Source organism: Tachypleus tridentatus, chromosome 12 (assembly GCF_004210375.1).
Source record: "Tachypleus tridentatus isolate NWPU-2018 chromosome 12, ASM421037v1, whole genome shotgun sequence".
In the NCBI taxonomy this organism is placed as follows: domain Eukaryota; kingdom Metazoa; phylum Arthropoda; class Merostomata; order Xiphosura; family Limulidae; genus Tachypleus; species Tachypleus tridentatus.
Genome location: NC_134836.1, coordinates 37,483,168 through 37,511,115, shown reverse-complemented (window position 1 = coordinate 37,511,115; position 27,948 = coordinate 37,483,168). Strand labels below are relative to the sequence as shown.

Here is a 27,948-nt window from a genome sequence, read left to right as displayed (position 1 = left end):
TACATGTAACAACGTAAAGAATCACATTATCGTACCTATCGAAGTCCAACGCAATTTGACCTAAAAGGATGAATTTTCGCTTTTACACTGCTCCAATCAGTCAACAGTTTTCCCAGCTTTTCAGAAATGTAATAGAAATCATACTAATCTGAATTTATAGCCGCAAAATGGTTGAATTACACTTGAAATTTGTCTTCGTTGTCTCCGTGTTTCTGTCACAGACTGTTCGTTCGTCTCATAAAAAAATAACTAGAGGGCCAGGTCGGGGCATTATGACGTCAGGATAAGATAAAGGAAGAAGTAAGGAGAATATAATTGTGAACTCCATTTTTTGGGTCTAAAAATTGCATGTTTGATAACATTTTGTTGACTATTTATAAATGGGAATAAAAACAAGGCTGCCCAGTCTAAAATCACATTCAAGACCGGGCATCCTTGTATTTATTCCCAAAGTAAATCTCAGCTTTAGATCTGTTTATATTAATACATAATCACAAGGGAATACATACATGCCCAAATACTCGAACAGGTTACATGTAATTATGAACGGTGACATTGCTACAGAGGCATTCATTTCTAAATGTTTTCTTGGTGTGATAAATTTTAAAATACATATCAACACATAAAGAAGGCTTTTTTTACGGCAAGTTGTTTGCAGCCAAAAAATTACGGCTCACAAAAGCTTCAGCGAGAAACACACTCATAAAAATATTACAAAACACATGAATAATGCAATACTAACGCAAATAAAACCTAAACAAACAAGACAATAACCAAAATTCAACGTACGAAAACAGAAGCCGAAAAAAACATAAAACAAGCCACCTCTCTGTACACATCTGTCACAATTTCGTTTGACTTATGGTTCTGAGGTATTATACTCTTATTTTTCTGTAGATGTGACTGAATAAAGCAGTAAAAGATAAAACAAAACAGTTCCACTGCCTATAATTTATTATAAATAGCCACAACAGAAGGAATGATTGAGAAAAATATTTCACCTTCAAGGTCAGATATCATAACATACGATCATCCTTTACCTGAAGTTTTATCAACACTTTGTACTGCTCTTTAGAGGAATCTTTCACAAATCAACTACCTCTTACTTCTGATACACAGTTTAGTAGTTTCTCGAAGCTTCAGCTACTCACCGAGCCAAAGAAAACGTTTTTTTAACAATGCAGAGTAAATTCTAACTCGGTAGATAAGAACAATTACAAAATAATCTACTAAAGTTGAGTGTGGCAGCGAAAGAGTTAAGGGCATGATAGCTGGGGGAAAACTCTGTGATGCCCTCTTTCCCTTGGTGCCCTAACTAAGCAAAATAAGCACGTGCTTATTTTGTTGTTCTCTCCTTATCAATGAAAGTGTTAATACCCACAACAGTCGTTCAGAGATACATTTTTATTTCAGGTGGTTTTCTTGTCATCAAGAACAAATTTAGGAACCATCAACAAAATCAAGTTATTACAAAAATAGTTTTCAAATATTACCTATTTCTCTCCCTCTCTTCCTCTTTTGTTCTTAAGAAAATATCAAAAAATACTTGTACACTATTTCTGTTTTCTCACCGATGTAATCCACATAACTTATACATTGTATTATTTTATACAATTTGATAAATATAACTATTATTTGCATATCACAAAGGATAAAAACATTTGCAAACAAGTTATAAATATCAATTAATTAGGCCTAAGTTTTATTTTTATGCTACCTTTTGTAAAGAGAAGGTTTGGCACATAAGTTCTACAGGGAATTACTTTCAGTTAATTGAAAATACTATCAACAGCAGTCATTTTCAGTCTTCATGTTTTTAGTTGTAACATAATATTTAGTACCATTAATTCAGTACCACCTTTATTTTCATAAGTACTGGGTATTTAAAATAACTGAGATTAAGCAATGTTTTGAATACTTATTAATAATTGATAAAATGCACGTTTACTTCTCAGTGAAGAATAACTTTTAGAAAACAAATCTATTGACAAGACAGACATTAATACTTTCAAACAAGTAAGGGGCCCGGTATGGCCAAACGTGTTAAGGCGTTCGACTCGTAATCCGAGGGTCGCGGGTTCGAATGCCGGTCGCACAAAACATGCTCGTCCTCCCAACCGTGGGGGCGTTATAATGTGATGGTTAATCCCACCATTCGTTGGTAAAAGAGAAGCCCAAGAGTTGGCGATGGGTTGTAATGACTAGCTGCCTTCTCTCTTGTCTTACACTGCTAAATTAGGGGCGGCTAACGCAGATAATCTTCGAGTAGATTTGCGCGAAATTTAAAAACAAAGAAGTATTTTTTCTTTTATAGCGTTTTATTTTTAACATGTTAAACTGTGTTAATTATAATTTCCAATTTTAATAGAAATTATAATGCAGGAAGCGACTTTACACAAAAAAAAGATTTTATGATTTCTGGTTTCCACATTATGGTTTATAGAGGTAAAAATATTTACTGTTACTACCCTTGCTAGACTTTTTTAACATTTTATTTTAAATTATCATTTATCACAATTAAATACTGAATACATTAAACGTTCTAAAATACCTTTTCAATTAAACAAAAAATGATTTTTGATAAACATTGAATAATATAGTATGAATATGCTGATTATTTAGTTTAATTTGGAGATATATGATTTTTTCATGGTGTATTAAGTAGTTTCTGTATCAGACTGCAGCATCTTACTTTCTTCGTAGCCTTTACAAAACTCAAATGTTTCTCAATGTCATACTGCTTTGTTAAGATGAAGGTACTCTTTTTCTGTTAAGCTTTTAAAAAAATATTCGCCGAAATCCTAATTATGAAACCGAAGTTTTTGAATGAGTAAAGTATCATAATATCAGTAACATGAAAAAAACACATTATATCCTATTGTAGAGCTCTATATTTTGAACCTTTTGTACTGGATTGAAATCCGTGCGATACAACAAACTACGCCTTACTTTAAACTGTAGGTACGTTATAAAAGTGACGGTCTGTCTCTTAGTGTGGATGGCGTACGGCGCTGTTGACCGGTTGCTATCCCTGTAGTTAGTTGTTCAAAATTATAGACGGTGGACGGTGGCAGATATTCTTAGTAACTTTGCCATAAATGCATGTATTATCTCTGTTATTAGTAAATGAAGAAACTTTTGGACTATAGTTTGACATAGCACACAACAAGCTATTAACAATTAAAATATCTACATTAACTGAAGTATGATAAAACAAACAAATGTACAATGTAACAGTTGGCCAAAAATAAAGCTGGTTAACATGGTTCGATTAAAGAATAAGTCACACGTTAACTTATAAAACTGTATTTATACCACACGGTAGCAAGAACCAAAATGTTGCGTGACGGTCAACTATATTACAAATACTGAAAATTACTGTTTATGTTTGTTAAAAATTAAATTATAGTGTACATTGTCCTTTATATTTACTATAAGATGGAATAGCAGGAACCCCATATCAATAATTTCAAAAATCGTTGTTAAAATATTCAGTTCTAGACCAGAGATAAGATGCAGTATTGTTTGTAACTTTGTAAAACTGGTGTATATAAAAAATGATTTGTAATAACTATTAGTAAAAACCGTTATTATGAATTGTATAATTTTTATTTGTATATTAAAATATATTTGTATGAAGAAAAAATTGTGTGTATCAATCTTATATTAATATTAATATAATATAATACATATTAAGATTTAATGAGCTTCTAAATTAAAATTAAAATTCCCGGCTACTTGATACCTCAATACCTGGTATACGTAACATAGATTGAAGACTGTATGAGATAAATTATAATACATAACATTGCAAATATACATAACACTGTCAAACTTGGAAAAGCATGTTATATTAAATATCTACAGATGTAACTTGTATAAAGAGATGGGTTCTATGAACATCGCGAACGATTTATCAGAACAGCCAAAAATATTTATCGGACTGTTGGTTGTACAAGACTGTTTAAAGTACGTATTATTATTTAGTTTATTTGCAGATTTAAAGTGTAATTTACTTTTCATAACGAGAAATAGAAGTCACTATTTTAAAGGCGATAGCTACGAACATTTTCGTTAGGTAATTCTGTACACGTCAAACGTTATGTTTGGAAGTACATTGTTATCTGGTTTTACTAATATTGTTTCTCGTTACCTTAAGTGAATGTTGTTACCTTAGAGTGCCGCCACTCGCGTAGTTTGTCGAAAACTCGAGGATTTTGATGTGTAAAATTTGAATATAAGTGATCAAGCGAGCGCAAGTTAAGCAGAAAGAACAAATTATTTTTTAATAATAATAGACAGGTTATAATTATTATAATAAATATAATAGATAAATTAGAATAATGAAAGATATAATAAAATACGTAATTTTAATTATATAATTAATACTCATAATAATATTATTATAAAAAGAATTAGTATGTCTAATTATAAATATTATTTAACCTTTGTCAGTCCAATGAAATACTATATAATTGGTTTGTTCTCTCGATCTTTAATAATCTCCAAAAGGCAAAGTGGCACCTTCTCAAAAATGTTATTGATGTAATCCACCTGTGATTTTATAGTAACTTGTGACTGAAAAACGCTGTAACTCACTTACAGTAAATGGTTTAGGATGATGGTTAACAATTTTTTGACTTAGTTCTGCCTAACAGTTCTCCATGGAATTACAATCTGAAGATGTTTCTGCTATTCTTCTAACGTTTTCCTGATCCATATAATTCTGTACACTGAGCTCACTGTGGTTAGTGGCACTGCCATCCTGAAACACAAAGTTGTTTCCAAAGATTTGACCTAGCATATGGTAGAAATACCGTCTTCATGTTTTATTTGTAAGTGGCACCACTGGCATTTTCCTGGAATATATGAATAGCACATTTTTTCTTACGATGATGAATAGCTGTCCAAACATGTACTGAACCACCTTCTGGGTGTTATCTGTGGAAAAAATAGTTTCCCTCATCTATTTTTTCAAGTAAACGACGAACCGGAAACCTACCACTAACTTTAACAAGTCAGAAACAGGACTCATCTGAAAACATTACATGTTGCCAGTGTTCAAACTGGAAGTTGGTACGATATATTGCCCAAGTAACCCAGTGAATGTTAACGTTTGTCAGTCTTCTATTCATTGTTTCTCTGAATACGCTGGAAAAAATCTATTCGTGTCATTCTATGTGTTGTAAGACTTCTTTCAACATAGACGTGTTAATCTGATCTAAACACAGTCATCCTAGGCAGTATTTTTGTTGTCTATCAGGAGACTTTCCTGGAACAATGTTTCTTGTAATCCTGTGACGTTTCAAAATACTTGATAAAGAACACTAGGGTACCTTACTGTTCTGCCAATGTCCATATGCTTCATAGTTCTTTTGAACAGTCGAACAATTTGACGCCCTATTATTTCTGGCTCGTGACGAAGCCTGAAGCAACACCAAATACAAAGAAAATTCCTGAACAAAGTGTTTATTTGTTTCAAAACAGATTATGTCAGAAACAAATCCTTTTATGTGTGTTTTGCGGAACAAACGTTCAAACCAAGTTATAAAGACCAGAGTAACAATCCGTACACGTTTGTTCTATTGTACGTTACCTTCTTCACGCACTACTCAACATTTAATAAATAACTACTTCATGTTCGTAGACAATAACATTAAAGTAAGATAGTATGCATACATTTCACCAAGTCTATATATATTAGGAAATTAGCCTTTAAACTTTAATAAGCTACAACAGTGACTTAAAAAGTGAACATTTATAGAGATGTAAGAATGATTAAACTATTCTGTCGTTCTCTCGTCATTATAGTTTTCAAAACTTTTACTGTCAAGCTATATACACAATCCTAAGCCCCTGGTATTATTAGTTTTTAATTTATATAACTTACAGTGTATTTTATTTATCCCTGTTTTTTATCAGTAATATGGCAGATAACCAATAGTCACAAGAGCGAGTGAGATTATATGGAAATTATCTCTGGTCTGTATGTTGGAGCTACACTAAAAAAACGTTCTATTCGTCCTATTGAACATTGGGGAGTGATATGTCAAGCACTATATGTGTTTTTGCGTTATTCATTACGTTTTAGTAGTAGCATCACCTATGCTCTTATGTGAATACCCCTAAGAGCATAAATAAAAGGTTTTTTTCCTTCAAAACATGTTATTCAGTTTTATCAAGGCAAGTTAGTTTTTTTCTCTATAAAACATATCTCTACAACTTTATGTTTCTTTCAGCCACTTCTGTGTTTTAATTAGTAGTTTTCACGTTTTCATGTTTGATGCTAAACAACATAAAACATTTCATGAATATTTGAATTTGGTATATCTTCAGTAATATTCTGTAAAGTTTTATTAGACACAATTATTGCTTCATTAAACATGATTTTTAACTATAATTATACAACATTGTTGTTCAGATAAACTGGCTCAGTTTTGTCGTTGGAGTGAAATGAGAGAAGATGAGAAAAGATTCATTCGAGATTTTAAAATATTTAAAATATAATAAAGTACTTTTGCTTTTAGGGTTGTTGGTGAAAGGCTGTTTTTTCACATATCATTGAATACAAATGAACTTTGAAAATTTGAACCAGTTATGCATCAACATTTCTTTTTTCAAAATAGCGCGTGGTACCCGTTTAGTTTTTTTATTTTTTTGGTTATTCTGATCAAGTATACTCTATTTCTTCTTTAACGTTAATATGGTTAACGGTATTTACTGTATGTATAGTTTTGTGACTTTTTATTACCATGCTTTAATTACACATATTGTCACTCATTTATAGTTTAGCATATTGATTTAAGAATAACCTAAATCTTCTAAGTTGACTAACCTTTTGAAATATCATTGACCGAAAATATAATTAACAGCGCAAGTATCCAAGTGGTGAAAGAATGCATTCTAGTCCTTAAGAGAAGGAACTTAAGAGAAGTATATTTAATTAGTTACATTCGTTATCGTGTTGATTATTAGTTTTGATCCAAGCAGGTAGCTTGAGTTTATGAAAATTTAATATTACTCAGCACAAAGGAAACAGCAGTTGCTTAAATGGGTAATTTTCTAAGAAAGTATTTAATGGTTTTATATTTATAACAATGTTTATTAATTACACTTATTTTTCCATTACTTCACAAACAGGTTTTTTCAGCTTCTTAAAAAAAATCGTCCATGTTGCAATTTCTGTGAAGACCTATCAAGGAAAACTTAAAACTTCTAATATCAGACATAATAATTGCAAATAAAATCTGCATACTAGGGCAGTCTATTGTGCTAACAAATTATTCATCTTATTAGAATAGTACAAAAAGTCATTTCGTTTTTTAACCACTCTAAAAATAAAGTTTCACAAACATCGTCAAACTTTAAGGGATTTAAAGAAACTCTCAAACTCTAGTTTCCATCTATATTGATTGTGAAAATATCACTTGAGATAATTTTACAGAAAAAGTGAGGACAGCTAACAATTATTTTATAAGCAAGAGTAGAGACCTTAACAAATTATTTTATGAGAAAGTATAAAGTCCTTAAGAAATTCAATAAACGAAATTAGGCTTATTTATTTTGTTTGGCTAACCTTTATAAGCTGAACGTTATAGAACAAAAAACATGATATTTAAATTAGGTTTTAGGAAGGAATAACATCATTTCCAATTTATTCATGTATTTTGCGATGTTCTTGAATTATATATCATGCGCTTAAGTATGGATAATGTGAACCATGAATCAAAGTGTTCCATAATATCAGTAACTGCAAACTTTTCAAGCCAGTAATCACAACATCAAATATTTGATTAGATCAGCTTTCCTTTATTTGTGTAACATCACCATATCGCTCGAAATATATTTTACCTGCATTTAACGCAGAAAAGTGGATCGACTATCGCCGTTTCAAAATGTTATTCAGGTTTAAAATATTTGCACAAAATATACTGCAAACATTTCTGCTAAAGGTAAGGTAATTTTATAGCCTAAACATATCAAATAATGAATAAATATTAAACCAAGGTTGAATACATTAATTTTATTTTTATATATTTAAACAGAATCCTGTAACAGATATTCAAAGGCAATACAAAATTGAAAGATATTCCTTCACATACCAGTGGGCTTGGCATGACCAGATGGGTTAAGGCATTCGACTCGTAAACTGAGGGTCTCGGGTTCGAATCCCCGTCGCACCAAACATGCTCGCCCTTTCAGCGAAACTTATTCTGGTTCTTGCAGCCTCGAAGTGGCACAGTGGTGTGCCTGCAAACTTACAATACTAAGAACCGAGTTTCGATACCTGTGATGGACATAGCAAATGTAGCGTTTCATGTAGCTTTGTGCTTAAATAAGAACAACCAATCAACTAATTCTTACAAACAATGATCTTTGCTTTAGAGATTCTTTAGAACTTTTTTAAGGCCACATTATTTACGTTTTAACTTTAACTGTTGAAAACGACGTGCCTACTCACACATAGCTAACTACATTGCCAAAAGTATCTAGACTCCTGACCATCACGCCCATATGTGTTTGTTGAACATGTCATTCCAAAACCATAATCATTAATATGGACTTGCCCCATTTGCTGCTATAACAGCCTCCACTCTTCTGGGAAGGCTTTTCACTAGATTTTGGAACATGGCTGTGGGGATTCTCTCATATTCAGCCACAAGTGCATTAGTGAGGTGGAATGAGAAGGCCTGGCTCGCGGTCGGAGTTCAATTCATCCCAAACGTGTTTGATGGGGTTGAGGTCAGGGCTCTGTGCAGTACAGTCAAGCTCTTCCATACCAACCTCGGCAAACCATATTTTTATGGACCTGGCTTTGTGCATGGGGGCATTGTCATGCTGAAACAAAAAAGGGCCTTCCTCAAACTTTTCCCACAAAGTTGGAAGCACACAATTCTCTAGAATGTCATTGTATGCTGTAGCATTAAGATTTCTCTTCACTGGAACTAAAGAGATAAATAGCCTAGCCCAAACCATGAAAAACAGCCCCAGGCCATTATTTCTCCTCTAGAAAACTTTACAGTTGACACTATGCATTCAGGCAGGTGGCGTTCTCCTAGCATTCACTAAACCCAGATTCGTCCGTCAGATTGCCAGATAGTAAAGCGTGATTCATCACTCCAGAGAACACGTTTTCACTGCTTCAGAGTCCAATGGCGGTGTACTTTACACCACTCGGACCGATAGCTGGCATTGCGCATGGTGATCTTAGGCTTAGAAACCCATTTCATAAAGCTCCCGACGAACAGTTATTATGCTTACGTTGTTTCCAAAGGCAGTTTGGAACTCGAGAGTGAGTGTTGCAACTGTGGACAGACGATTTTTACGCGTTACGCGCATCAGCACTTGACGGTCCCATTCTTTGTGACTGAGCTATTGTTGCTCCTAAACGTTTCCACTTCACACTAACAGCACTTACAGTTGAACGGAGCAGCTCTAGCAGGTCAGAAATGTGACGAACTAACTTGTTTGAGAGGCAGAATCCTATGACAGAACCACGTTGAAAGTCACTGGCTCTTCAGTACGATCCAATCTACTGCCAGTGTTTGTCTATGGAGATTGCATGGCTGTATACTTGACTCATGCACCTGTTAGTAATCGGTGCAGCTGAAGTAGCCGAACCCTCTGATTAGATTGTTATGTACTATACATTATCTCTGAAGAATCTCTGATTTATCATGTTACAGATGTTACGTATTACGATATAAAATAGTTGGAAGTTTTAATTTTATTTTAGAAGTTATTACAAATAGTGATTTACATGCAAACTTTCAAACAATACTGAGTCTTCTATCTGGCATATAACTGAATATTTTATCCACGTTCATGAGGAGCGAATTAATTCTATGTTGATATACATATACACTTCTCTTGAAGGTAAAGCTAACTAGCTCTATTCTTGTCTGGCCTCTCGTGATTTACAAGCTCACTTTTGACTGTGAAAGATACCTAATGTCCTCGTAGAAATACTAACGTCTAATGCTGAATAATTTATATGTCAAGGAGCCAAATAAGAAAATCACTGATGCGTTTCCTCGTGGTTGAGATAAAACTTCTTACTTCAGAAAAGCAAAATTATCAAAGTAAAACTAGTTTGTTTCTTGCTCTTGCCTGTAGCATCTAGATCAAATTTGATGGCTACTTAATGTTTCTAACCAGCTGAATACAGACACGGTATTGTCACTAGGAAACTAAACTTTTAAAAAGCACCGACCATTGTAAGTTTGAGCAGACTTACTGCTATTATTGATAATATTCAATAATAACACCCCGGTATGGCCAGGTGGTTAAGGCACTCGACTTACAATCCCAGTGTACGTATTCGAATTCCCGTCACACTAAACATATTCGCCTTTTCAGCTGGTTTTACTTGGTTAAGACCGTTCAGAGTTCGATTCCCTGTGGTGAACCAAACGCTGGTAGCCTATGACGTAGTTTTGCAACTAAATTAAACAGCTGGGCCCCATCACGAAAACTGCCTATTGTCGTACATTATGCACAAATGACTGCTACATAACTATCAGAGACACTTCCAGACCCTTGTGATTCAAATTTCTGACCGGTCAGCTATACTGAAAAGGTGAATTGTAAAAAAATGTTTGATTTTTTCACAAACGTATTTGTGTTTTTTAAGTGAATAAATACATACTTTTGAAGTACAGTCGTGTTTTAGCATTTTAACCGTTTCAATACGAATAACAAGTTATCCTTGATTGAGTCTTAAGTATAGTTTTTCATGTGTTTCCTTCTATTTAAATTCAGTTTGTATTCATTAGTTTCTTTTTTAATAGCCGTCTTATAATTCATGAAAAAGTAACTGTCCACTAGACAATCTGAGATATTTTTGTATTATTCCTTAAAATTAATTTTAAACTCAACATTTTTTCACTGCATTTACTGTATCTGTGCCTTTAAGTGCAACATCATCAAGTATCTAGTTGATTTGTAATCGGTTTATCTTTCAATAAAAAATTCACACCGTTTATAACTGACTCAAATAAAAAACAATAAAAAACAATGTTTGGTCAAAACTGTTACGACAACAACAAGAACAAAAAAATAAACTTTTCTGTTTAAAATGTTATTGATATAGAATCGTTAGTTTTTATCACTCAGTAATCGTATAAGAGAAAAAAAGGAAAGTTGGCTTAGGACTTCATAATTTAAATATGAAAGAAATTTAGAGCGGATTTCAGTTGATGATTCTAGTCATTAACAGAAACTATTCTTACAACGGAAAGTTGTTTATCTACGTGAATCAGCTAGACGTTTTCCTTGTTTGGAGGTTCAAAAATGGGCAGTGTTGGTTTTTTTTTTTAATTTCAGGAAGGAAAGAGTTCCTTTAGCTTCGTCACATGAGGACATAAGATCAAGCAAGAAGTGTTTTTTTTTTCTTTCTCATCACTGGTGCTCTAGAAGCAATACATGTATGTAGATCGAATAGTGAGTTGAAGCTTCATTAAGCTGAGGAGGAAACTTCTTGATTGGGCAATAAAAACTCGGTTTCTTGTGGTATTGCATTATCAAACAACTAACTAACCAATGTAACAGGGCCTGTAAATGCATTTATCTTACAGTATTCTTTTATTTTGCATCTGGATATTATCTTTAGTACGAAGATAAAAATGATGTGAAAAAGATATCAAAGCATTAAAATATTTTTTTTAGTCTTCTGGCTATTCATAAATATTGTTTTTGTTTGTTTGCTTAGCGTTTAAATTGATACCATATCTGTCATTAATAGCGCTGATAAAACAGGATATAACGTACAGTGACTTAAGCAGCCATGATCTTTATACATAGATAATTCTATGCACGGAAATCAAAACTTAATGACTCGTCCAAAATTTCAACTATATACAACTGCAACTAAACGGTGGTTGTTTTAAATTGGTTTTGAGAAGAACATTTCACATTTACTTTTAAATAATCAATGCTGACAAAATGTTATTTTGAAGTAGCAAAGTAATAATAAAGATAGTCCCTAAAGTCTAGTCCTGCAGTCTTTACTTAGAACGTATTGGAAGCAATTGCGATAACACTTGGTTACGTCTTGTCTAGGGGGAGTATTCGGGACAACTGTAAGTTTGTTTTACTACGCAGAAGTATCATACACAACATATAAACTGCTAAAGGTTATATATGTGTTTATCAGACTCACTTTTCGGGGAAGTTTCTGCAAAACATAACATATTACGTTTTTAACTTTATAAGCTTGATTTATTGGTAAAATTGATCCGTTACTTTTATAGTTAAAAGTTTCATATGATGGAACTTATATAGCCTCATAATCAGATCTAAGATTTTAATACTGAGCTGAAATTACTAGTAAGACGGATAAGTTTGTTAAAAAATATCATCTTTACGACTATTTGAAGGTAGCACTTTAGTTGATGCTGTAAACGTTTTAATAACTTTTATTACTGTTTGGTTTATTCTTCAAAGCATTATTAGTGAAAGCTTAAGAAACGTTTTTCGTCGAAAGCGATATAAGGTGAAAAAATTTAAGAATATTTTGTCAGTTGTACGTCTGTTTAAATTCCAGGACAAAAGTGTTATAAGCTAATGAAATATTACAAAAACGCTTATGATTATTTTTACACCTTTGTATGTCATCGTATTATTTTAAATAATGAAGAATGAAATATAAAAGATATTAAGAAAAGTTAACAGTGACGAAATGTTTCATCATTAGAAAAAGTTATTTTTAACTTTACCAGTTATTAACTGGAATTGCTGATTTTGTTTCAAAGCAAAACTAGAGAATACGTTATCTGTATTTTATCAGTTTCTGAGAACAGAACCACGAAGTCTTGTGTTGTAATTCTGTCAGCTTATCGTTGATCCACTGGGAGATGGTATTAAATGAAACTGTTAATTTTCATAAAACAAATTCAGATTACAGACGGTTTATACTAATAAAACCAATAACAATAAGACCTTATTACAAATACATATATATTCATAAAACGATTATAGGTGTACTAAAAATACTTTAGCAATTAACACATTACTTTTTTGTTATTCGCGTAAAACTTCACAAGTGCTGTAAAAGCTATCCGTCACTTCATTACAGAAGAGAGGGAAGGCAGTTGGTCAAAGCAACTAATACCAGTTCTTGGACTATTCATATCTAAACAAACAGTGTGATGTGACTGTCACCCCTATAACTTACCTACGGCCTGAAAGTACGGAGAGTGTATTTTATTTATTTTCCTTCGATAATATTCTAAAACAATAATGGTCAGGTCCCATTGTTTAATTTAACAAGAGTGCCCTAAGGGTTGATGGTAAGTGCTGTTGATTAGTTGCCTTTCTTCCATCTTACCATATCAAGCTCAGAAATTGCAAATAACTCTTGTGTGACTTTTCACGAGAACTTAAACAAACATACTTCTTTCAATTCTCTAATACCATTTATCTTACTTTTACTTCTTTAATAGATTCATAATTGGTGAAGGTCATTTATTATTAACTATTAAATAGCACAGCGGTATGTCTGCGTACTTACAACGTTAGAATCCAGATTTCGATATCTGTGGTGAGCAGATCACAGATAATCAGTTGTGCTGCTTGATACTTAACTTCAAACAAACAGGAAAATTTAACACTTTACGTTTCAAAATAAAAATGTCTCGTGCACCAAAACGAACCTCAAATGCAACCCTGATTATTTAGAAATTTATCGAATTTTCTCTTAAATTTCATTAACTGTATTCACCACTCCTGAAAGTTGCCCATTCCGTAGGCCAGCACCCTGTTCAAAGAGTAAAACTTTCTAAACTAAAGATACCTTTGTTCTGCCAAAATGTGTACTATGCTCCTTGTTTCACTATTTTACCATCAAATACGAATATAAATTATACAATGATCCTATTAGTTCCTTTAATAATCTTGAACACTCCAGTCAGATCCTTTCTAGCTCTTTCTTTTTCAAGATAAAACAACTTCTTAAGTTGTACTGATATACTAAAACTCCATCTCATTTATAAAACAACTTCTTAAGTTCTACTGATATACTAAAACTCCATCTCATTGATAAAACAACTTCTTAAGTTGTACTGGTATACTAAAACTCCATCTCATTTATAAAACAACTTCTTAAGTTGTACTGATATACTAAAACTCCATCTCATTGATAAAACAACTTCTTAAGTTGTACTGATATACTAAAACTCCATCTCATTGATAAAACAACTTCCTAAGTTGTACTGATATACTAAAACTCCATCTCATTGATAAAACAACTTCTTAAGTTGTACTGATATACTAAAACTCCATCTCATTGATAAACAAACTTCTTAAGTTGTACTGATATACTAAAACTCCATCTCATTCCATAACATTATTGCTCTACTTTGAACTCTTTCCAATAATTCTATTTTCTTCTAAGAAACCTAAGAGTGAACTCAATACTCCAAATGAGACTTAACCAGAAATATATTTAATAAAGTCATAATTTCTTTTCTATTATTATCCATACATCTTTGAACAAAATATTCGATTGACATTTATTGCGCACGCATTCAATAAAATCAATTGACGACTTCAACGTTTTAAAAATGCTTCATTGTATAAAGTTAAAAGTAATATAAAACTAAGAAACTCTATGTGTTTCGAAGGAATATGTTCCACTGTTTTCAACAGACGAGAAAATAACAGGAAATTTTATTTATATACTTAAGTAAATATATTTATACAATTTGCATATTGCACAGTGGTGTTATTTACTAAATTAATTTTCATATTTTTACTTCCGTACCACCAAAATCTAAATCTTTATTGTTTGTTTGTTTGTTTTTTGAATTTCGCGCAAAGCTACACGGAGGCTATCTGCGTTAGCAGTCCCTATTTCAGCAGTGTAAGACTAGAGGGAAGGCAGCTAGTCATCACTAAACACCGCCAACTCTTGAGCTACTCTTTTACGAGCGAATAGTTGGATTGACTGTAACATTATAACGCCCCCATAGCTGAAAGAGCGAGCAAGTTTGGTGCGACCTTTAAGCATACTTGGCCATGCCGGGCCCTATATCTTTATTCAAAACACTTTAGCAATTTCTAATAATTTTATTATATTTAATATAATTTTAGCCTTACTTCTTTAAGCATCTGTTTAAGCCAAAAATAATAATTATATATAATAGAACCATTAGAAACTACTAAAATTAAGTTATTTCTGGAAATAACTTTTGTAAACACCCCATTGAATAAATGTTCAAGTTCTACACATACATTTTCTTGGGTATTTAGATTAAATTTCTTGTGTGTGTGTTTGTTTTTTTGTCTCCTGAAGATGGTTGAACATATTCCAGCAAACTATGTAGAGTTATTGTTCATTTTTAAAACCTTGGAGCCGTCAACTGATTTTTACTGTATTTGTAAATAAAACTTAAATTCCTATTTACCTTAGCATTAACAATAGCACATTGTATGGACGGTCTCAAAGGTTTTTCTTCTAAAACACTGTTAGGGTTACACTAATTAAACTTTTGTACTTATAACTGAAATTATGATACGTCACATGCATTGCCTTGCATTTATTATAATTAAAAGTCATTTGCCCGACTCATCAAATTAACTACATCATTTCGTAAAGCAGCAGTATCCTCCTCACAACCAGTAACACTTCACTGAATAAATATCCTTTTGTACCTGAATCTGAGATTAAAGGAAAAAGGGAAAATGTTGTGATTATAAAGTAGATATTTCATTTTTTTAGAATAACAGTTCGTGTACAAAACGGTAATGTACGTTAGGCAGTTTAGTGTAAAATACATTATGTTTCTAAGTGTTTATATATAAATGTGTACATGTATTCCCACCGTTATGCGGGTCTTACATCCGCAATCACCTCCAAAACCTAGAATACATTTTATAATCCAACATTATAACTTGTACCCTGGGATCTCTTCAGTATATGCAGCGTTTTTTTGTTTAATTTGTTTATGTTTCGGCTTGCTTTTGACTTAAAAAACAAATTATTAAATTAGGATTTGATGTTTTTAACGCAGTCCTTCCTTATGATTTCACTTATTTTACTATTTATTTCATTAAAATGTAATTATTTTCACTAAAGATATACATTATATATATTTTCACAGTTAAAACACAATTCTCATAATAAATGTTTTGTTTTTCAGGATACTAGAGTTGATTAATGAAGTCAATAAGTGAAGAGCAGGTTCATGAGGAACCACAATCAATCAAGGATGTTTCGGACATTATTGGAGGATATGGTCCCTGGCAACGAGCTATATTTCTTATCATTATATTTTTTGGGTTTCCATCTGCTTGGCATAATTTGTCGATAACATTTTTAGCTCCAGACATTAGCCACTGGTGTTCTCCTCCGGATTCTCTACTAAACTACACCATAGACTCCTGGAAAGATTTTGCCATACCAAAAGAAGAAGACATGGATGGAAAAAGCTATAGTTCATGCGAAATGTACAAAATAAATAGTAACCTATCGTCTCTAACAGTCGATCGGAATCAAACCGTTCCGTGTAAAACATGGCAATATGATCACTCGTTCTACTATTCTACAGTCATAGAAAAAGTAATGTATTAACCAAATCTATCATTTGCAAAATTAAGTAACAGTTAGTTTTTATGTAATCAATCTACGAAAACCTTCATATTGCATCAGTGAAATCTTAACTTAAAGTTGTTGAAGTAAAGATATTACCGAAGGGATTAGGATATATACGTTGATATATATTGATGATAGATCTGATATAAATATCTATATGGGAAATATTTTATTTAACAAGAAACATATATATGTGTGTGTCATTATTTACGTTTTTCTTTTTTTTCAGATTTGTTGTTCTTGGTATAGTGATATCACATTATACAGAGAACTATTTCGTAGTTATGGGAAAACTTTTACATAATTTATAAAATGGTAATCTTTCAAGCACATGCTTATAAGTTCTTTGCATTATTTATAAAGGATTTACGTTTAATCATATAGATTTCTTGAAGCATGTATTTTCCTGTTCTCCAATACAGCAACATTCCTTTGTAATCTGAATATTTCAAAAGTAAAATAAGAAGTTTTGTTTACATAGAAGTGGTTTCCATGTTTAAATAAGACAAAAAACCAGCAAAACGTGATTTTAGTAAATAAAAATTATATGAAATATCATCTTCGAACAAGTAATTCTATTTAGAACAACCTTTTATAAGATTATATCAGTAATTTGTTCAGTCGTATATGGTTTTGTAGTGTAATGTAAAGTGTTAAAAACAGCAACGAATTATAAGAAATAACAGTTCATTAAAGATTATTTTGTACTTAAAATTTCGAGTTTAATAGGTTAAAATATTTTATTTTGCATTCCAAAGTACATTTCTGCAAACTTTAATCTACTTAGACACGAATGTTAGAAATTTATGTTTGGTAAGACGACAGGTATCTACCAACACAGTTTTTAAGTTATATCAAAACTATGAACGAACATCACCATGTCATTACAGCCAATGTCACCATGTCTACTCATACTATTTGTAACTATTGTGCATCTTAAAGCATGGTTTCATTGCAAAACCTCTCTGCTTACTTAACCCTTTCAACTGTTGAGCGGAAAGTGTGACTGCAACATTTTGTTGAGTTCTTATCAGGCTAACCTCGATTCCAGAGGAAAATGCTTCTTGTTTCTATTGCTTGTTGTTGCCAGCAGTACGTGGACAGCTTTCGCTCTTGAATTTTTTGTTGGTGGATTCTTATCTGTCAAAAGATGCCGTACTTGACTTATTACCGCTCGGATACCATTATATGGTAATAATTTTTTGGTGGGCCTAGTACCCCAGACTGATCCATATAACTTTACTTTTCAAAGTCGTTAAATAGAAGTGATTACTCCGCCTTGAAAATGCTAAAAACCCGATATAAACACATCTTTATGATCTGAATGTATAAATAATTTCATCAGAAAAGAATGTTGCATCTCATTTTCAAAATCCATAATTTTTTGTGGCATTATACTATATTTGAAAACAATGTCAAAATGTAGTTTTCATAAATACTGTCACACATTTTTTCATATTTGCTGTGCTTGTCACTTGTCTTTCTGGTTTTCATATTAGAAATAATTTTAATATAACGAGGACAACTCATGGAATTAGGATGCGATTAATTTAAGTACCAATTTATGGAATTTTCGAATTAATATAAAAACAAGATTTAATTCAAAACTTATCTTTGATCATCAAATATCGAATCTCTTAATACTTCTTACAACGATTTATTTAACCAAAAGTCAAATCTGGTGTAATTTTCTAAACCCGCAATCTTTGTGACCATGAACAGAGTATTCACGCCTGGTTTCACGTTATAAGACTAATCTTCAACAGACTACCCACATGTGATCTCACTATGTAGAACTAATCTTCGACAACCTTGAACAAACTCTCCACAAGTGGTCTCAGCAATTTGTAAATGTGATAAAAAAATGAAAGTTCCTATGTGTTACATTCGTCTCATACAAACATTATTTGAATTATATTTTTTCAAGTGTTACGAATAATTTTTTTTCAAAGCTAATGAGCTCTTTAGATCAGTTGGAAGTATAAATTTATTTCGGAACACACGGTAATTTTTTTTCTGGCTCTTATAAGTGACAACTAATTAAAGTTGTTTTTGGATGACGTTTTGAGTTACGAAAACCAGAATCATGTAGTTTTTCTCCATAAAAAATTTTCTAGAAATTAAGCAACGATCTGAAACTCCACTGAAAAGGGAAGAAAAATATTCCCTGTTTAGAGTTTTAGAATAACGGATTCACAATAAGTTTATTCATATTGTTATTATGTATTTTCTCAAGTGGAATCTAGTCTGTGGGCGATCCTGGTTGAAATCCATGAGTCAATCCGTTTACATGGCTGGCTATCTCACTGGATGTCTACTTTTGGGGCAACTTTCAGATAGGTGAGGTTCAACACTTGTTATTACTTTTATATTCTATCTTTAATGTCATTTTATGTTTTACACATCATAAAATTTATTCATGAGCTGATTATTTTTGTATCAATGCTCATTTAATTTATTTTCTGTTTAAGCCTATTTATTAAAAGATTCTTTAAACTTATATCGTAATTCATCATCAGTTTTACAATAATTGTAAAGCAATTCTAAGTTGATGGTGCTGCACATCTAGTTATGCATGTTGTTTTATATTAGACAGATTCATCGATCTCAATTCAGTGTGTTTTCTGATTCTGGATTTTAAGTTTTAATTACATAACCTGTAAACCTATAACTACGACTAGTAGAACTGTTTTTATAAACACTCTTAGAAATTCAGTAATTTTGATACTTTATCTTTTACATTAAAAAATAGTTATAGTTCTGCGTATAGGCTTTAATATAAATATTAAATAAACTTATAAATATGTTCTGCAAAGTATTGGATCAAGTTGTATTTTAATTTGAAAAGGCTACGCGCTTACTAAAGGTAAATAAATATATTTCTTCTGTTTTTAACTGCAACCTTTATATGTGTGGATTTGAACTATTTGTTTAAATAATTCCTAATAACGTTGTATATGTTTATTCTTGAAATGTATAAATTATTTACTATTTCATTATGATGAATTACAGTTAAGGATTGAATAAATAGGTTTAAATACAAACTAAATAAAAGGTAATGTTTTTTTTCCTAACATTCGACCTGGTTTGATGCGGTGGTTGGGGCGCTTAACTCGCATTTTGCAAGCCGCAGGATTGAAACCCTTCGCCGAAAGTGCTCGCTATTGTAGCCCTGTGGTTTTGACAATGTGTGTGTTGTCTCCACTATTTATTGGTAAGAATGTTAACATAAAAGTTGGGAATAGGTGGTATTGATTACCTAACTCTTCTCTAATCTATAACTTCAAAGTGTAGGTATATTTAGTCGATTATACATTACATCTAACATGCAACTTTTTTTACATTTTAATAAGGACAACAATTTCTAAAAATATGTATAATCTAAATACAGCCTATTGAAACTCCCCAGTTGCATTTAATTTCAACATTCATCACACACAACTATTATTTATGCGAAATGTACTGATGATGAATGATATTATTAATTTGAAGATAGCTTTCATATATCACTAGGATAAACTGAATGGGCTGGAAACATAAAAAAATAAATAATAATTTGTATTCAGAGGCTAAGTAGTAATTAAATTTCGTATAGTCCATTAACATCTGTACAATCAATATCTTCAAATGAGTTCTGTGGCCTAAGAAATATTAAACAAGCAACAAACTCAGTTTCACCTTACATCACATCACAGAGAATATTTAAACAACGTATAGAATGTTCTAGAAACCTATGTTTTCTTTTAGCTTTGGAAGACGACCAATCATGCTTCTCGGTTTGGTGATCCTTTTAATCTCTGGGATCGTTTGCGCTTTTGCTCCTTACTTCTGGCTGTTTACAGTAACCCGCTTTCTAACAGCCGTAGGGCGGTGTGGAATGTTTGTAACAGGATTTGTCCTCCGTAAGTATAGGTGCTTTTATCTCTAATGTCTCACGAAAGTTTATTTGAAGCCCGTAATAAATTCCTCGCCTCCAACTACTTTTTTCTTCAACAATATTTTTTAAACTGAAATTGTACTACGACAGTGACGTAATCGAAAGTTAAAAGTATTTAAAGTATCTAACTGTACACATTTGAAATTTACTAATAGTGTTTGTTGTTGTTGTAATTTTGTTTCCTAGGTACTTAACTATGTTAATCTCAGTTTGGAACGAATCAAAACTTCGTTTGAAAAGTTTTGATTTGTTCCAATAACTATACAAAGGAGAAGCAATAATAGCATGCTTTAAAAGCTTTAAAAGTAGACTTCATACACACACACACACACACATACACACACAATCACAGTTTAAATAAAGAATCAAGTTTTAATGACCTCTGACAAAATAATCAAAAGAATACTCTGAGTTGTAGTATAGAATAATAAGGTAGTATTATAGAATAATAAAGTTGCATTATAGAATAATAAAGTAGTAGTATAGAATAATAAAGTTATAGTATAGAATAATAAAGAAAAAATGACAATATATATGAACACACACGTGCGTATGTGCTTACAGATAAGTTCTTAGTAAACAATATAATAATCGATCACACGAAATAACTCGCAAAATCTTGGCTTCTAACTATACAGCTAAGACGTACCACTGCAGTTTCACACGAGACCACAAACGCAGGTGATATTTAATATCCATACAGTTTACTGTCTACTCAATGTGAGTTCTACAAATAAACGTACAGTTAGCCCGATCTATTTAAGTTAGGCATGTAACTATGATCAGTTGAAATTGAAGAGAATGTGTGTTTTCTTATAGCAAAGGCACATCGGGCTATCTGCTGAGACAACCGATGGGAATCGATCCCATGATTTTAGCGTTGTAAATCCGTAGACATACCACTGTACTAGCGGGTGGCATTGAAGAGAAAACCCGATCCTATTCAGATTAACATATAATGTAATTATTAAGGCTACTATATTTTACAATGTTGCTATCAAATAGATTAGTTGTTGTTTTTTAAACTTTACTTATATCGATGGTATACGTCATAATATCATTGCCCTTTCAAAATCTTGACTTATAACAGTGTAGTGCATGGTCACGTCATTGATGTGTGTGCATGTTTTTATACAAAAAAAAGACACATCGGGCTATCTGCTGAATCCAACAAGGGGAATCGAACCCCTTATTTTAGCGTTGCATGTCATTGGTACTTTAAAGTCGATTTATATCAATGTTGTACGTCGTCACTTCATAATGTTTTCAGTTGCAACTGAAAGACTGTTAGAAAATAACGATAGAAGACCTTTTAATATAAGTGTAGTTTCACATCGATGGCTGTGTTGTTGATATTTTCCAGTGACATTATGTCACCGTTAATATTTTGCAGATCCTTATGATAAATATCTTGACTTCATACAACCAAACATTTGCAGCCCTGGGGACGTAATAAAGTTACGGTCAATTCCAGTATTCGTTGGTAAAAGAGTAACTCAAGAGTTAGCGATGGGTTGTGATGACCAGCTGCCTTCTCTCTAGTCTTACACTGATAAATTAGGGACGGCTATCGCAAATAGCCCTCATGTAGCTTTCCGCGAAATTCAAAACAAACAAAACCAGAACCAAACATTTGTGATTAAAAACAAGATAAAAAGCAAAATTATGTTACTGTACGCTTGATCATAGAGGGAAATAACCCTTGAATGAAAGAACAAAACATGATAAAAAAATACAACTTATCCACTTTTTAATGTAACGTGGTCATTATGTTTCTTTTGGTTATTCTTCAATAGAATGGTAGCCTAAAGAACAAAAGGGGGCTCGCGTTACTGGTTTTATTTTTTTTTTTGCAGGCACTACACGAAGTATTGTATTTAGCAGTAAAGATGTATTTTCTTATTCCAATCTCTGTCACAATGCTTTTTTCATCACAATTTTCCTTATGATGTATTAAAACCAATACAACGCATTTAAAATAACCCGGAACAGCAAGTAATTATAAAGTTCAGCAGTTTGTTTACAAAACGGCTGTATATGTAACGACAAAAAACTCTAGACACACATATTTTGCTTTAGAAAAGTCTACTGACGTTTTACAATCACGTGGTATTTGATAGATCTCAATACATTTTTATTTATTCTCGCGCTGCTTCAACATCTCTCTTTTTTATTAAGAAATGAATAAAATATTAATATATACAAATTTGCTAACAAACGAATAGTTTTAATTGTCATGGGTACTTTTTCAAGAAAATGTGTTGGTTTATACTATTTATACTTAGTTGCCAAGGGTGCTCATTAAGGACATAAAAACTATATAAAGAACAATATTATATAGAGCTCCATTCCTTGTTTATTGTTATTAAATTCCTGATGATTACGTAGCCTGCTTTGTGAAAAGTAATAATTAACTCATTTAGTTGATTAAATGCTTATGTCTTTAAATACAGTGCCAAATGTGATAAAAAATAGAAATGTTCGGTCTTTGTTTATCCCCATTCTCTGAAAAAAGTCTTTAGGTGTGCGATTTGTACGTTTGTGAAAAACTATAAAAGTCTCCGAAAATAGCCTGCGTATGCCCATTATGTAAATACCTACATATCACTCTTAATACAACAACAATCTTACGCGTGTATTATCACTACAGAAATAGCCTATTGTTACTACGAAGGAAACTATCCTACATATTGTTATTGGTAAAATAATAATCTATTGTTAGTACTGAGGAAAATATCCTACGCATTATAATCGGTAAAATAAATAACCTATTGTTACTACTAAGGAAAATATCCTACATATTATAATCGGTAAAATAAATAACGTATTGTTACTACCATGCAAATATATCATAGTACACTTCACCTTCAACTGTTTACTTTTCTTCTTAAGACTCAGTAAGTTTCTTCTCGCTCTTCTCCAACTGTATATCTCCTTCCGACAGACTAAATAAGATTATTCGCACTCTTCTTTGACTGCATACCTTCGGTCGCCAGACTCGATATGTTTCTCTGTGTTCACCATCAACTCCATACCTTCATCGTCAAATTCATTACGTTTCTCTGGACTCTATTTTCTCATGTCAACGCGTGCCTCCATTAACAGACTGAACAAGATTTTCTATGATCTCCTCGAGACATTATTAACAGTTTTTTTGTTACTTTTAAGGAAAACAAATCTATAAATCCTTTATTGATCGGATGATGAATAAGAAAACTATTATCTATAATAAGGAAAAAATAGAGAGCATTTCTAGACTAAAGAAGGAATTGTTCGCCCTGATAACTGAAAGTCAATATCACCATACAAGTGATAACTCCTTATAATAGTGTTATATGGAATGATGACTATATAGGTATCATTTCCATTCAGACAATAATTTCTGAAAATCTTCTTAAAGATCCCAACTCTTCACTTCTAACCAAGTTCACGAAACTTACAATATATACCACTTCCCTTTCTTCCAAAACCAGACACCAACAAACAGACCAAAACTATTCATCATCTAATGATGCGCAAACAAGTTCCCATAACAACAAGATCAAGATATTGAATACCAAGTCACAGACCAAAATCCAGATTCAACAGCAATCCTCATTTACTGAAGTTCCTTCCCGTTGATAGTTCACACTTTTTAGTACAAACCCAATATACAGATAAACAAATGATTGCCCTAAAAGCATATTTCAAGTCTATTTTTACCTGACATACCAGCTATCATACTTAAGCATATCCAATGTTGTAAGAAAAGGAAATATATACTTAAATTGAAAAATATTCAGAAAGACACTAACTGAAAAAGCAACGTATGCTGTAGTTGTGAACTCGTGAAGTTTGTGGACAGTAATATTTTCCTTCTCCCCCCAAACAAACCTGCAAAAAAAGGATAAATTGGAAATGAATAATATAAATAAATTAATGTATTCGAATTCTGAAACTCTAATTCTAATACTCAATACCCAATTATTTCTTGTTATTCCTATTGCATGATTTAAAAAACTAATTAAAGATTAAATCATGCTTTCAAGCTGAGATGTAATTTCGTACTATCCGTCTATATATGTTCTAGAAGATACGAAAATTGTGTCGATTTCAGATGAACATCAAAATAAAATTACCTTTGAATGGATGTCCCAAAATATTGTACAGTATTGCTCAATCTTATCATAAAAGACAACTTTAGTGGATTTGAAGAAATACTCTCCGTATCTAAGATAAAATATGTGTCCAATCTTATAATTAGGAAATACTCTTATGTTTTTTTTTTAGAAATAAATCGTTCAAATGGACCCTCAGATTTTCACGTTTCTTATCGTTATCACTTGTGGGGTCTACATGTTGCTAATATTAAATATTTTTATATTTTTACCTATTATAACCCAATGAATAGAACTGACTAAAGACGTAGATAAAATCATTCAAAATACACAGGAAACATTAGTAGTAATGTTGTTTAGTAAACTATGTTTCAGAAATGCAGGATCCTTACGAACCCCATTAATAATTCTAGTGCTAAATGAGCCTCAAGCTGTAATAAAGTACCAGCCGTTTTTGTCGTAATATTTACAAAGCAGGAGAGCAAAATTACTAAGAAAGTGAAAATAATAAAGAAATGAATATTTCGACATTACGTTTTTGTGAATAATATTTTAAGTACATAGAATTACATAATATTCTATCATTTCTAGAACACTGTTCACTCTTCAATAATATTCACATTCGAACATTCATCAAAAATGTTCATCCTACGTATTTATTTTCCCACCTTCTTAAAAAAAAAAGATAGTCTGAAAAACATGCTTTTACTCTAAGTATTAAATTACTGCTTCCAGCTAAGATAGATGAATTATATCGAACAGAAAATATCTGAAACATAAATAAAAATTAAATCAGAGCTATAGCTCATCTTAATACACTTCCTGGTAATAATTAAAATAATCAATAACTCTGACAACGAAAATGAAAACTTGAGAAATTATTGAAACACTTATAAGTAATACATCTTGATGTGTAAATTAACTTTTAAAGTTACCTCCTTGTAAAAACAAATCAAATGCACACATCTCATTTAGATTTAACTATAAAATATAACATTAATTGAACTTGAAATATGTTTCAATGATGTATATTTTATAATAATAGCCGAGTATAATGTTTTTGTTTCAAAAGATACTTTATTACATAGCCCTTGTTCATAGAAAAAAAAAAGGCTTAATTTGTTATTGACGTCCATTTAACCCATCCTGTGTAGTTAGAGATAATACAACCTGTTTTGTTCCCCGCTAGTAAGTCTACGGATTTACAACGCTAAAATAAGCGGTCGGTTCCCCTCGGTGGACTCAGCAGATACCCTGATGTAGCTTTGCTATAAGAAAAGCACACATACAAGCTGTTTTACTATCAATATCAAAGATTCCTCCTTTAAAGTTTTACCAGGTTTAAGAATAATCATTTAAAATAATTCATCTATGATTCTTATTATTTGTTCAACATCTGTCTACATTTCACAGTAATTAAAAAAAGATTCTGTCAATTAATACAATAAAATCATAATACCAAAATCGTTTTCTTTTTTTAGAAAACTTTTGAAATACATAAAGTTTTCTCTCTCATTATCTCATGACCTCGGAAACCCTTGTTGAGAAAATTTGCGTGTGTGTGTTTATGCGCTGTCAGCATGGTCGCTTTTCTACTGATTTTCGAATGTATATATCTTTTCTATGTGATTTCTTCTTTCAATACTTTATTATTAAATGATTCAAAATATTAATGCTTTTGATATATTATTTAAATTTGAAACATGCACTGAACTAAACTATTATCTTTATATACATCTCCTATACTTTTATTTTATCTCACCAACAACATTTGTCAAGTGAACTGATTTCTTGTCAACAGTGTTGGAAGTAGTTGGACCTGAGTGGCGACCTGTTTTAGGAGTAGCACGTGAGATCGGCTGGGCTGCAGGGTTCATCACACTTCCTGGGTTGGCCTGGTTACTACGTGACTGGTTTTATCTCCAGCTGACTATATCTCTGTTGGTTGTTTTATATTTCGTGACATACTGGTATGTCCAAGTTCTAAAATAGTAGTAAGTTTACTCAATAATACGTTCTTTCTTTAAACTTTTTTATTATTTGTATTTACTTCAAATACATTTTGACAATCACAACTTTTGACTGTCTATTTTCCGTAAGATTTTGTAATAATGTACCACACGTCATCTGAAGACCTAATATCATGATACACATCAGTTGCAACAATGTCATCCATACAGGATAATCTATGAGTCACAATAATAATTTACAAAGTGTTTTTTTGTTCACTTTTAAACAAAAATCTTCAGAATTACCACTGAGCTACAGGATGACGAATCATCGTCATTATCTCTTATTTTTTTGGACAAAATGATAATGAATAGTAATGGTATTATAATAAACGTATTTGATATTTCTCCTTAGCATGGCCTTGCTCTAGTAAAATCATTGATTCAAGGTACGTCAAATGCAATTTGTTTCATGATGTCACTTGATCTCAAAATGGCAGCGCATGTTGTTCCTCCTCATGGTTACACCTTGTTGATGCTTAGGTTTAAATTTTATAAAACTTGGAAAAACACATATGAAGCGACATCCTATAAATAAAGCTACTCTTTTGCCACTGTCGTTTATTTTTTCTTCTACATTATTTTCTCACAACGCTGACATAATTATTTACTTTGCTTACTAACAAGCAAAGGAAAGAGAGAAAAAAAAACTTACTGTAATTCATTTTCACGTGCTCGACTATAAGAACAGTTGTAGTTATAACAACGAGCGTGCGATTCTATGTACTATGACTCACAAAAATAACAATTATCGCCTTAGTCAAATACAAACACACACACACATATACATATATATAATGAGTTACGCTTTCATCCTTACAAGCAAAAATAATATAAGTTTACTAGAAGTTCGAATGTTTTATATCATAAAATGCACTTACAGGTGTAATAAAATTAACCATAATAATCTTTCTTTCATTTCAGCCCTGCATGGCCAAGTTGTGAAGGCACTCGACTCGTAATCCGAGGGTCGCGGGTTCGAATACCCCGTCACATCAAAACATACTCACCCTTTCATCTATGGAGGCATTATAATGTAACAGTCAATCCCACTATTCATTGGTAAAAGAGTGACCTAAGAGATAGCGGTGGGTGGTGATGACTAGCTGCCTTTCCTCTGGTCTTACACTGCTAAGTTAGGGATGGCTAGCGCAGATAACCCTCGTGTAACTTTGCGTGAAACTCAAAAACAAACAAGCTTTTCTTTTGTTTCACAGCACAACGAAGATTTCATAAAGTTTGTTTCTTTTGTTTCACAGCACATTTATTCCGATTAGCTCTGGGATTTCATAAAGTTTGTAACTTTGCAATAAA

At 32.0% G+C, this 27,948-nt stretch overlaps 1 protein-coding gene across 3 annotated transcripts in view; it reads left to right on the top strand.

Annotated features, from left to right (window-relative positions):
• Window positions 1-27,948, top strand: part of LOC143235864 (organic cation transporter protein-like) — an 86,308-nt gene that overhangs the window by 35,720 nt on the left and 22,640 nt on the right. For all 3 annotated transcript variants that reach the window (XM_076474107.1, XM_076474108.1, XM_076474106.1), the window contains exons 2-5: window positions 16,140-16,558; window positions 18,828-18,931; window positions 20,339-20,493; window positions 26,427-26,595. In XM_076474107.1, the coding sequence (XP_076330222.1) occupies window positions 16,157-16,558; window positions 18,828-18,931; window positions 20,339-20,493; window positions 26,427-26,595 (830 nt within the window). In that variant the 5' untranslated portion in view covers window positions 16,140-16,156. The remainder of the gene's footprint in view (window positions 1-16,139; window positions 16,559-18,827; window positions 18,932-20,338; window positions 20,494-26,426; window positions 26,596-27,948) is intronic.